The sequence below is a fragment of the Telmatherina bonti genome (genome assembly GCF_933228915.1).
Source record: "Telmatherina bonti genome assembly, chromosome: 17".
NCBI lineage: Eukaryota > Metazoa > Chordata > Actinopteri > Atheriniformes > Telmatherinidae > Telmatherina > Telmatherina bonti.
In genome coordinates, this window is record NC_136615.1 from 31,037,416 (window position 1) to 31,050,565 (window position 13,150).

Sequence of the window (13,150 nt, forward strand, 5' to 3'; positions counted from 1 at the left end):
TTCAACTAATAGTCCATTTAAATAAAGAGAGAGAGGGAGAAAATGGTAGCATGCCTTGCAGTGTATTAACCAATAATCAATGTAATTTAACAGAAGAAAGCAACCAAAACTGACCTTTTGAACTTTTTCCAAGAGTTCATTGTCAGCTATATCTTCTAGGACAGGCTTTGCAGTGCCATTAGCCAGAAGAGAAAACATCACTGGTGAGAGGAAGTTGGGTGCTGGACCGCCATGTACCAAGCTCACTGAAATGGCTCTGCCAGCAATATAGTACCAATCCTCTCTGAGAGCTGCAAAACAATGTAATAATATTGATAAAGACACAACAACTGACAACTATATTAATACTGCAATTTCAATGTGTTATCAAATGTTAGTAAAATCTTTTCAACAGTCAAGAACAGTAAAAAAAAACAAAAAACAAAAACCATACATTACCTGTGCTACAAAGAGCCAAATTTTTGCTGGTTTCCTTTCCCTCAAACATGGGTGATTTTGAAATGGTCTCCATCAGTAGTCTCAAGAATTCTCTCCTTGGCCCTCCTAAATCAACTCCCTCCTCACTTTTTCCCATGTCATCTGAGAATTTTACATAGATCATCGATTGAGGGTCATAAGATACCCGGCGGAAGCCCCGTACAGCTCCTTCCCAGACAGCAGAACGATTTATATTAAACCTGCACTGCTGATTTGGCTTTATGTTGCTGGAAAGTTCCATAAGTATCTCTTGAACTGGAATCTTTTCTGCACTGCATTTGTTTAAAAAGAATTGAAGAGGGAAAAAAAAGAACAAACTAAGAAAGAGGATTCAGAAAAATGGCGCAAAAAAATACTTTAAAAAAAAAAAAAAAAAAAACTAAAAAAAAAACTCTTGAATTTTTGCAATGATTATTATCTGTTAACCCAAATTGTGTCATGTTAACAAAAAGATCAGGAGTCAGTATAGTGATGAAAGTTAGACAAATTCTGGCTCTTTTAGGATTACCTGCTTGAATCAGCATCCAAGTCATGAAATTACCCTGTGAAACATGAGCCTTCTTATCTTTCTATCAGCAGTTTGTTAAGGGAGTTCTGGAGTTTAATATGAAAAGCAACATAAGTAAACTTTGAACAACAAATATAACAGAATGATATGAAGCAGTCAGGTATTAAGGTAAATCTGGTTTGAGTGCAAAACAATAACCAATTAAGTAAAGAACATATGTGACATAACCACGAAAATTATACCAAGCAAAAAGATGCAGAGATGAATAGGTAATACTTTTTGATTGACCAACTGGAAATGTGAAACAGTAAAACAACTGAACGGCTATCAATAATAAATTTAAAATAAAAATATATGTCTGTGGTCATATCCTGTATGACAAATTACACAGTATAATTGGTAATCTTATTAGTCATTATTTGCCTGGAAAAATATTGTCATTTGATCCTCTAAGCATGACCACTGTTGAGCAGGTTACATCTGTGTGCCACCATAATGAGCTGAAAAAATACTAGTCTGGTAATACTGGGAAACTTCAGCTAGATTCAGTCTGTTTTTACAGAGCAATAATAGCAATGTGATTACACAGAGAAAAAAAATTGTCATCAAGAATTTTCTATTCATGTACCTTACATTTTATGAAAGGGTTACTCACTTTTGACTCTCCAAACTGGTGATAATAGCTAGATTGAGGTCTTCATCCTCAGAAAAGTCATCGGAAAGAGTAGCTGTAAGTGTTAAATATGAAGAATAGTCTACATCAGCTCTCTGAGTGCCTGGGACTGCACCGCCATTACTTCTTGCATGGTTCCTTTCACTGTGGCTACTTGTGCTGGCAATGTCATCTTTACTTGCATGGTTACCTCCATCATCAGGAACACTTGTGCCTGCACTGTGGCCATGGTTGTTTGTCATTGCCACAACTGTCAGAGTTTTCATCATTTAACTCCATTACATTTTTTCTTTTAACAGCAGTGGGGTCAGTTCCATACCCATCATTATAGCTGTTTGTGATGCCAGGATTACCATCTTCACTTTGACTTCTTAACCGTGCAACAGCTCTTGTGGTTATGCGGCTCGTTGTGCCCGTGTGGTTCTGTGGAGCATCCACTTCAAAAAGGTCATCATTACTATCATTAGCAGTTGTGCCAAAACTTCAGTTTGAATCAGGAGGAATATAAGACTCTTCTTCTTCAGTTGTAGTCTTTTAAAGAGAAATACAGAATATAAAAAATGTATAACAACCAAAATTACTCTAAACAAACATGTGAAAAGAAATACTTATTGATGAAAGGAATAAATTGTCAATCATCTTTGCTCTGACTGCAATGAAAATTTCAATTCAAAATCATTCCTATTACTTAATTTTTGTGTTGTACTGCTACATCACTGTACAAGAATTCTTACTGTGTAATAGGTGTGTTGTACTGTCACATAGCAGTACAAAACACATATTAAAAAACAGGAATGATCTTTGTCTTCCGAATTGTCCTATAGTCATTAAAAGTATGTTAATATGCTCATCAAATGTACACTGGATACACAATATGAAGATAATTTCTAGAAAGTACAATGTTTTAAGCATAATTATTTAGTAAAGAGAATAAAGTTGCTTACTAGAAGTGTTTTTGATGGTCTCACATACAGGGCTTTTGTTTTATAAACTTTATGTAATAGCAATCCATTCAGTTCCTGGTTCTCCTGGATCTTAGGGGACACCAGTTTATTTCCACAAGCCATAAGAAACTGGAGGCTACAAAGAATGGATATGAATCAGCAATGTTGTTATGAATTGTAAAGAAGCCAACATGCTTTGATTTCTTTAAAGTGGTTTTCGGGGTGAACTGTACATTTGATCAAAAAATACACCAGTATGTTGCAGTACGTTTGATTTTGTTAGAGAAAAATAGACCATTAGCCTACCTAACATCTTCTGGAATGTGGTCTCCAAAGCCTTCCCTGATGCATTTTAATACAGTTTGGTGGTCCCAAGCTTTACTGAATTCAAAAGCACTAAGAATGTGCCCGTGTGTGTGCAACCATTGTTTTGGACCTTGTTTGCAAACAATGTCCCATGTTGGATTTGGCAGTAGTATGATGTCCTTGTTATAGTGATTATGCTGCTGATCCCTGGCTCTGAAACACATGAAAACAACCCATTCATGTTAAGTCAAGGACAACATTAACAGAATGTCAAACAAAACTCACAACATTTAGGGTGCAACCCGATAGTTAAAAACTTTTACTGCATGGCCATGAACAAAGCTTAGACACAAGGCAAGTTACTGAAAAAACTGTACGGTTTTACATATGTAATTATATATATTTTGGGTAACAATACTATTCCTAATATTATAATGTGTCTAAGTACTAACAATAACGCACCAAAAGCAACACCACAGTTCTATTTAAATGGGGTGGTTTATAGTTTCCCTGTCTAGATGTTAAAATTAATATTTACCTTTTTCTCCTCATGCCTGATGACCATTTAGTGAAGCACTGCTGAGCTTGATACCGAGGTCCACATTCTCTCCTCAATGGAACTGGACCTGAAGAGGCGGCTGATAAACTGCTTTGTTGGCGGGATGGAAACAGCGACGTTAGATGGCTAGTTAGCGTGTCCTCATTCCGAGTTGCTGTCGGTTGTCCGGCTGCTGTGGCGTTAGACAGAGTTCTGATACTCTCTGCTGAAGCCAGTAAAGTATTCAGTAAGGCCGCTGCCTCACTAAGATTGTTGGCAGGTTGCTGAACAGACATCTGACGAGCATTTGCGTTTTCTCTACTTACTCGCTTACCACTTCTTCTTCGACGGTTTGTTTTGAAATTGCGCTAATTTTTCTACTACGTGACTTCCGTTTCAACTGAAATAACTTCCTTTTCAAGTGAAATTTACCTCTCACACACACACTAGTAAAATGCCCCTCACACATTGTACTGAAATTTGATTTAAGAATTAACACAGTGAATTTAGTTTATCATATGAGAGGATATTTCAGTATAGTGTGTGAGAGGATATTTCAGTATAGTGTATGAGAGGATATTTCAGTATAGTGTGTGAGAGGATATTTCAGTATAATGTATGAGAGGATATTTCAGTATAGTGTATGAGAGGATATTTCAGTATAGTGTATGAGAGGATATTTCAGTATAGTGTATGAGAGGATATTTCAGTATAGTGTATGAGAGGATATTTCAGTATAGTGTGTGAGAGGATATTTCAGTATAGTGTATGAGAGGATATTTCAGTATAGTGTGTGAGAGGATATTTCAGTATAATGTATGAGAGGTTTCACCATAGTGTGTGAATGATTTCAGTATAATGTATGAGAGGTTTCACCATAGTGTGTGAATGATTTCAGTATAATGTATGAGAGGTTTCACCATAGTGTGTGAATGATTTAAATTTCACATGTGTCTGTGGGAGGCTAATTCTGAATAATGTCCTAAACGGCCCCTCATATGAGTCAGCTTTGCTTCTTTTCAACTAACCTGTTTATACTGTAGTTAAACTCAAACTTTTTTTTTTTGTTTTTTTGTTTTTTTGTTTTTTGCTTCATTTAGTTCAGATTGAAACACAGCAGAGCAGGTTTCACTGAATGAACCATTTCCACACACTACCTGTGAGTTGTGTTTACAAATGGATCCAAACGACACCCCCTACAGATAATTTATAATACTAGGAGATAGTTTCCCTTCCTCAAACTCAGTTACTGTGAAACCCCAGTCTGCACATTCTCACGCTCCATTGTTCTGGTCCCACATGAGTCTGTGACTTTGAGATGATGAAAGTGTGAGAAAGTCCCTCCTGATGCCTTTTGATCCCATTCTGACCTGATCACCTACGTTTTAATTCAGATTCAGGAGTTAATTATCTGCCATCTGGATGATGACTTGAGATTTAAATTATATCAAGTTTACAGGAAATCTAGGATTTGGCTATATTTATCATGCTAAAAGGTTCATGTTGCATCACAATTGTAGCCATGAGTTTCCCCATTTCTCTTGGCTATAAGACTCCCCCCCCCCCCCCCTCTTCCCCACCACCCAGTCCTGTAGCAGCAGCATGGAGACGGACCCAGACTAGAAGGTAGTTCTGGAGCTGGTAGCTTAGGTTATTTTATTTTATTTTATTTATTATAGAGAGAAAACTTTAAAACTGTTCATGACTGATCTGTTCCACCCAACCAGCAAAGTCCAGCAATTAAAAGTGAGGCCTATGCATAAGTGCATAAAACTGTAGTTCCCCCTTCATCCACTAGGGGCACCAAAACGGAGCAAATCCCCATAAACTCCCATGTTAAAAAGAGCAACTTCACAGCAGAAATAAACATGTTTACAGCCTGGTTCAAAATTCCATTTTTGGTTAATAGGTCAGGTTTACCTTCATGACAACTGTGGGGGAGTCAACTTCTTTTCCAACTTGCCCGTTTAGAAGTAATTTAGAAATTTTTCATATTTAGGTGCGTGTCCTTTTGACAGGTACCTGATCTCCCGTTTCAAGTCAGAACGTAGAACCGTGTTTTTTAGACGACACGCATGACTCTACAAAGATGGCGATGGTAGGAACCGCCCACTGAGCTTCAACTTGGCTCTTCAGAAACCTACGGGTGACGTCAGAGGCTCCGTCCATCTCTTTATATACAGTCTATGGTTAATCTCTACAGTGGTTAATCAGCGCAAAGTTCAGTATGAAGAGTTGAACACTGTAAAGCCTTTCCCACCCTGAAACAAACCACATGCCAAGCTCTTTACACATGCCTTATGTGTAAAATGTTTGTTATTGAAGCTGTAGTCCAGCGTTATGACATTATCCTGGTCTGACTGTGCAGCAGGACGATATTCTAGTGATGGGAGACCGACGCTTTAAATATTAGACTTTTTGGTTCGGTGTCCTGAGTTCTCATTTCCCAAATGATTCTTCTTTCATGTCTCCGTGCTCCTTTTTATATCCTGATGTAGTAGCTGGGAATGGTTTAAGTACATTTTGTTTTATTTCCATAAAAGCTTTTGTGTTTAGAAAATGGTTGGTATTCCATATTTTACTGAACCTTTTTAAATGAGCTGAATGAGGAACTACAAGGAGGCTTCGTACAAGTCAGTTCCTGACGAAAAATACTTTCACAGAGGAAAATGATAAAAAATGTTTAAAAAAATCTCCCTTTTAACTCAGTACTTTATTTTTGTCCTTTATTTACAAAGAATAGGCTTCTAAAGCTTGCTTGTTTTACAAACTAGTGCTCAGTTCTTCATACAGCTGTTAAAAACCTCAGATCAGTGACACAAGAGTGAACTTATACAGATGTGAAATCTTTGGCGAAAAACATCAAGCAGTATGTTTGGTTTTTAAAAAAAAAAAAAAAAGGTATGTAATCTGTGATCCATGTCGCTCAGCTGTAATCGGACCCAGATCACACGTCAGGTGGTGGAGGCGGGGCCGTGATGCGTCGAGGCTTTGCCCCGCAGTGTTTATTTGTGGGAAACCAGTTTCACGCTCATTTGGTTGTGTTGACAGTAAATCTACATCAGATGATTGTGGAGGAACTGCGTGTGTTTGGATAACTCATGTGGGTCCAGTGAACTGCCTGGAGTTGTTTTCAGATTGTAGGACTCCAGGAAGTACTCTTGTTTAAAATATAACCTTTAAAAAATGGCCAACGCTGCTCTGTCTGCTAACACATATGTATTCATGTTCTGGTCACATTGTGGCCGTCAGTCTTTCAGCAGCACCAGGATCAGTTAGCCTACATGGAGTCATTTTATTGTAAGAGGTCATAAACCAGCCGTAATGCGGCTTTAATCAGATGACTGCAGCATGAACTGCAGTTTCTATCCTGTAGCTTCCTCTGCCGTTAGCTGCAACTCTGCCCCAAGTAGGATTGATCCACCCAAGGCTGGTTTTTATGTTTCTCATAACGGCGAAAGTGTTTTACTGTGACCTCATTGGTCTGCAGCGCATCCAGCTTGTTGATGTTTTTGTAAAGTTCTGATTCAGAGTTGGTGGTAAGGATACAGAGGTTTTGTTCTGCTGGCTCTTCAGTGAAAGTCTTTTGTTCAGGTGTCCTGCACAGTAAGGCAACATACTGAGAATCCTCCTGAAGGGCCTTTCAGCACGACGAGGGCTTTGATTGGCAGTCCTCTGTCTTGGTCCTGTAGACCACTGCTGTTCCTGTGAACTTCCAATTACATTATGAGCTGCTCGGCCTGATTTCTGTTTGGGCCTCAGCAGTGTTGATGTTCAGAGGACTGTTAGAGGAACATGTTGGGACAAAGTTAGAGTCTGAGGAGAAGTTTTAATATTTACATCAGCTTACATGATTTGAAACAAGCCATAACCCCAACAGACTGACCCAACAAATATCCTAGGTGTCCCATACTTTTGCAGATGTTTTTTTCTTCCTTTACGACAGTACAAAACAAAAATAAAACATTTATATTAATTAAAATGTTTAAAGCGTGTCATTTTAGGCTTTTTTTTCTTTTCTTGGAGCTCATTTTGTTTTACTTGCTCAAACCTTTACATGTCTGTAAAACAATGGAGAAGCAGTAACTTTAATGTTTTCAAGGGAATGGAGTTACTGAAATGGTCATGCTTTTCTTAAAGGATCAGTCCGACGAGTCTCCGTCTCGCTGCGGCCGTCACCCGACGCCGCCCGCCAAATGCTCAGCCAGTGAAATGCAGTGTCGTTCAGGAGAGTGCATTCATAAGAAGTGGAGATGTGACGGAGATTCTGACTGCAAGGACGGCAGCGATGAAGCCAACTGTCGTACGTACACACGGATTTTACCGTTTCTTACAGACTGCACTGAAGTGCTTGTTGAGGGTTTTACCTCACTTTTGGTGTAACTGAAGTAATCTCGCGTGTTGTCAGCAGCTGTGCGTACCTGTGGGCTGGAACAGTTCAGATGCGATGATGGAAGCTGCGTCCTGGGCAGCAGGCAGTGTAACAGCATCCGAGACTGTCCAGACGGATCAGACGAAGCCAGCTGCAAAAACGGTACGGGCTTTTAAACATGGCTGCTTTCAGTTAATAAGGTGCTACTGTTTTCCTTCTGCAGGTGTGTTTAACTTGGGACATGCTATGCAGCTGTAAAGCAGAGAATAAGCTTGATTTTTATCCTTTTGCTCATGCAGGAAACAATGTTTTTGGTATACTTGCACATGAATCGCTCATTTTTTTTGTGTAATTTCCAGGATGTTCACATGAAAAAAGCTTCAAACACTGGATGAATACATAAACACACACTTTACAAACATGGACACTACAAAAAACCCTGTAAGTTTAGCTGTTTTGTCTGGTTTAGTTTCAGTAGCATGTGTTAAATGATCAACTAACAGAAAATACCAGATGGCCAGGTTTTGCCATCAGTAGTTTCTCTTTCCTGATATAGAAACGTTTTAAGGTTACGATGCAGTGATTCAACAGGGTTGGATTGTGAGAGGTTCAGGGAGCCTGCAATTTTCAGATTTGCTGTCTGAGAGATGTAAACCCCAGAGAATGTTTTGGATGTGCTGAAGACTTAGTGAAATGATCAGACTCCAACCATGAACAACTTTGCTAAAACTCGTCTCTGGGTGGAAATAGGCGACGGCTGGAATCAAAGTTGTGCGCTTTAGCCGAAGTCATGAGAACTTACTCAGTTTTGGAAGTTTTACTAAAAGCCTTTGTTTTTAAAAAAAACAAAAAAAAACAATGCATTGTGACCAGCTAGGTCTTCATCAGGGTCTGTCTGCTTTCTCAGACTGCACCCCCCCCCCCACCCCACAGTCTTGTGGTGTGCTGAGGAATTTAATCTCAGCCTTCAGGCTTTGGGTAAATTAAGATTCCATCCATTTTCCGTTGCTTATCCGGGGTCGGGTCAAGGGGCGGCATCTTAAGCAGAGAATCTCAAACTTCCTTTCCCCAGACACTTCTTCCTACTCATCGGGGGGGACCTTTAACTATTCCCAGGCCAGCCAAGAGATGTAGTCCCTGCAGCGTTACCTGAGTCTTCTCTGGTGGGATGTGCCTGACGACCTCATTTTTAGAAAGGAAGTCCAGGAGGCATCCAAACCAGATATCCAACCTGGCTAATCTGGCTTCCATTGGTGTGGAGCTCTGCTCTGAGGTTCTCACATAGAAACCCAGACACCCTGCAGAAGAACTGATGCAGAGCTTGCAGCACTGGAGATGCCACCAGATGTTTTTACATCTATCCATCCATCTTTCCCACACTTGAACCCTGGGATACTTTAGTTCTCCACTAGGGATCTAGGATCTCGTTTTCATCCTGGAGAAGACATTGTCGTTCGGACTTAGATATTAAATGTTTCATCTTTTTATGAGTCCGTTTATTTTGTCTCATTTTAAACTGTAAAGTGCTTTGAGTCACACATTTTATGTTGGAAAAGCGCTTCATAAATCAAGTTTGATTGATGGATAAAGTTTTATTTTTAATGATAGATGAGAGCCAAAGAGGATCCTTGACCATACAGTCCGAATGCAGGAGTCTGTGGCAAGTTGTGAACGTTTGTTTAGCAAGTTCAAGACTTCATATTATTTGTTTAGCACCTGAACACTGGGAGAGCTAATCTCGCTGCGTTCAGATGGAGTCTTGTGTAAGATTACAATAAAGTCACGCACACTGATGATTTTGTGCGGCCACCTGAATCTTTGACGGCATACATTCGTTGTCCCACATCACTGTTTCTCTCCAGTGTGTCTTCATTTTTCATCTTGCATTGATGATGGGAAAGTCCAACCACTACAAAGCTGTCTCCGGCCCATGTGTGGTGGACTGTGGTGACCAGTACATGTGCGAACCGACCAGATCATAGACCCCCCCCCCCCCCCCCCCCCCCCCCCCACCGTACAGTAGACCCCATGCATGATGGCAGCATCGCTTCATTGGCCTTGCTTCCTACTTTTATGCTCCATCACTCTAGAAAAACGATGAACCTGGACACATCAGACCACACAACCTTCTCCCAGCTCCAGATTCTAGTCCTTGTGCTCCCAACAAACTGAAGTCCTTTTCTCCCATTATCCTCAGTGGTTTTCTTATGGATACACACCTGTTTACTCCCAATCCCCTGAGTTCACGCTTTTCCATGTGGACATGTTAATTTCACTATTAAAAGCAGTCTGTGATGGCCTGCCATCTTAGTTTGTATTAGATTAGGAGAGAATGTAATGCACCTGCAGAGGTGGGAGTGGCTTAACTTATAAAGCCTGCTTTTGCCAGACTCACTCCCTGGGTTTTTTCCTCTGGCTGGGCAGCATTTCTCTCCCCATCACAGTAATTATGATTTGTTAAGCTTTGGGTTGCATTTTTATACAACATTGCACACATGGCCACACAACCATTCACAGCATTTCGCTACTGATATTTTACACACTCAGACCCCATTATGAGTTTGTTTTTGATTAAGTTCTGTAAATAAAGAGTGGGGATATTTCATCCTATATTTGACTCTCTTTTGTTACCACTGTGAGCCAAGTTGGTAACAAGTCTTTATTTGCAGCAATGTTTCCCAATATGGTTGTTTAACAAATGAGAAGCTCCTTAACGTCAAATGCAGCTGAAATGTCGGTGCAGGAATGAACCAACAGGAAATTATTTCCATATTCTGGTTGCATCCAGGTGGTGACTCTTCTGTGAACGGTTTTATAGTGTGTGTGTGTGTGTGTGTGTGTGTGTGTGTGTGTGTGTGTGTGTGTGTGTGTGTGTGTGTGTGTGTGTGTGTGTGTGTGTGTGTGTGTGTGTGTGTGTGTGTGTGTGTGTGTGTGTGTGTGTGTGTGTGTGTGTGTCAGACAGACAGACAGACAGACAGACAGACAGACAGACAGACAGACAGACAGACAGACAGACAGACAGACATTAGAATTTCATGGTATTTGTAACTGATGCTTCATGTTGATGTCTCTCTACAGCAACTCAGTGCAACGGTCCAGAGAAGTTTAAGTGTCGCAGCGGGGAATGCATCGACATGAGCAAAGTGTGTAACAAGGTCCGGGACTGTCCCGACTGGAGCGACGAGCCCATTAAGGAATGCAGTGAGTTTTTAAAACGTCTCAGGCTCATCGGAAGCAGTTTGATCCCAGGTCACTGACATGGATTCTCCCATTTGTAGCTGTAGCATGGAAAACCTTTGCTCCATGAGAGACTCCATGCTGGGGCATATGGATGCTTTCTTCTCTATTTGGTTTTATTTGAACATTTTTTGGATGCGACTCAATTTAAATTGGGATTCCTTAGTATTGCAGATTTTTATTTGCTTTTTAAACACCAGGCATGTGAAAATGTTGCGTGATCAAGTATAGTCTATATCTCAAGCCAGATTTCTCATCTAAACTGTTGGTTTTTAATATTAATTGAGCAGCAATATATCTGAATCAGCTGTTTTGTTAAATTACGTCTTAAGCAAAGTAAGTTTATGCCTGGTAACCCATGCAGCTCTTGAAATGCCTGAAGTGTCACCTAAGATGTACCTTTGGTCCCTACAAAATGATGCAACTGCATATTAAAACGCCACATTTCCTAAAGTCTTCATCCCACTGAATGTGAACGCTGTGGTTCTGCATAAGGCTGGGCGATGTGACGAGCAAGATGTGAGCCTCACAAGAAGCGGTAGACATTTTCTATCGTTTCCGCCACAATAGGGGGGTTTACTGCAGTATTTTACGTCAAGATGTGCTTCACGACATGCACACTGCAGTATATAAACAAACATGGAGGAAGACGGTAGCAGACATGTTTCAGAGCAGGATAATTCACTAAAAGATGACCAGCCAACCAAAACTGAGCTTGTTCAGAAGAGGGGAAATTTCTGTCTGGATGCAGTTTGGATATAAAAAGTGGAACCAACACAACTAACTCATTTCATCACCTGCGCAGGAATCAGGATAAAGAATACAGAATAAATAGTCGACTCTGCTTTTGCACATTAAGTGGAGGAGAAAGCTCATAATAAACTCCAGACCAAACGCTGCAGCAGGAATTTACTGTGGAACGTCATACGGCCAGAGTTCCCCCAGATGGAAGGAGATCTCTGCTGCTGTTGCCTAGCAACATCTGACACATAACTGATGACTGACACAACATTACAGTTTTATATCATGTATATCGTTATAGGGATATAAAATTAGTTATAGATTTTGGCCATATCTCCCAATTCTTCACTTTAAACCCATGTTTTAATTTTATTTATATAACGACATCTTAAAGTTTAAACAGTTAAAATGACAAACCTTTTTTCTACTGAGTATTTGTCTCATTCATGCTGGTTCCTGTTTGTTTTTAATGCCTCCCTCAGTTGTTCGGCCTCCTCCCACGTGAGAGTTCATTCAGGGACTAAAGGTTTGTGCCTTTTAATCCACAAAGTCACAACAGCGAGTTGGGAGTCATCTCGGTTCGTGTTGTTTGGGAGCAGGCCAGACGCTGCATGTGGCGGACAGTCCGAGTCAGGAAATGAGCTTTTCATCCTGCTGGACACTCAACGTCATTGAGAGGTTTTAAAATTAGAGGACAACTAAGTCATGATGTATGAAAATATTGAGTATATCGGTGAAGCCCTGCTGGCAGTGAGCTAAGTCTCATCTGAAGTGTTTACAGCATAGGTTTATTACAAAGGTTCTTAGAAATAATTGGAAATAGTTTTTCACGTTGTTAAAACTTAAACATGAAATATCTCAGTTGGCATCTTTTCTTCAACCTTCCTGTCAGGGTTTGGTTTATCTGCAGACAAGTCGAGCAGCTGGAGTGGATGAATGGAGTGTCTGACACTCGTATGTCGAGCTAGAGCTTCTGGTTGCACCGTTTTTATACAGTTTGTCTTCATTTTCCTTAGTTTGGATTCAGACTGATCCATTTGTCACATTTTCTCCTCTCAGATCTGAACGAGTGTCTCATGAACAACGGCGGCTGCTCTCACATCTGCAAAGACATGGCGATCGGCTTCGAGTGCGACTGCACGCCCGGCCTGCAGCTCATCGACCACAAGACCTGTGGCGGTGAGTGATCTGTAGAAAAAACTGGACCTGATCTGAAGCCTAGAAATACTGAATCAGGTTTGATCCTGAGGACTTCCAGGTTTCTAGTTAAAGCTGATTTATGCCTGATGCAGAAGACGTTTGTGGGGAATTTAGTCAGATTTTTTTAGGGAGCTTGGTTATCCGTCGCCTGACA

The 13,150-nt window shown here is 40.4% G+C and overlaps 1 protein-coding gene across 3 annotated transcripts in view; it reads left to right on the top strand.

Annotated features, from left to right (window-relative positions):
* Positions 1-13,150, top strand: part of vldlr (very low density lipoprotein receptor) — a 67,133-nt gene that overhangs the window by 31,724 nt on the left and 22,259 nt on the right. For all 3 annotated transcript variants that reach the window (XM_079257061.1, XM_079257062.1, XM_079257063.1), the window contains exons 6-9: positions 7,587-7,749; positions 7,858-7,980; positions 10,897-11,019; positions 12,856-12,975. In XM_079257061.1, coding sequence (XP_079113187.1) covers positions 7,587-7,749; positions 7,858-7,980; positions 10,897-11,019; positions 12,856-12,975 — 529 coding nt within the window. The remainder of the gene's footprint in view (positions 1-7,586; positions 7,750-7,857; positions 7,981-10,896; positions 11,020-12,855; positions 12,976-13,150) is intronic.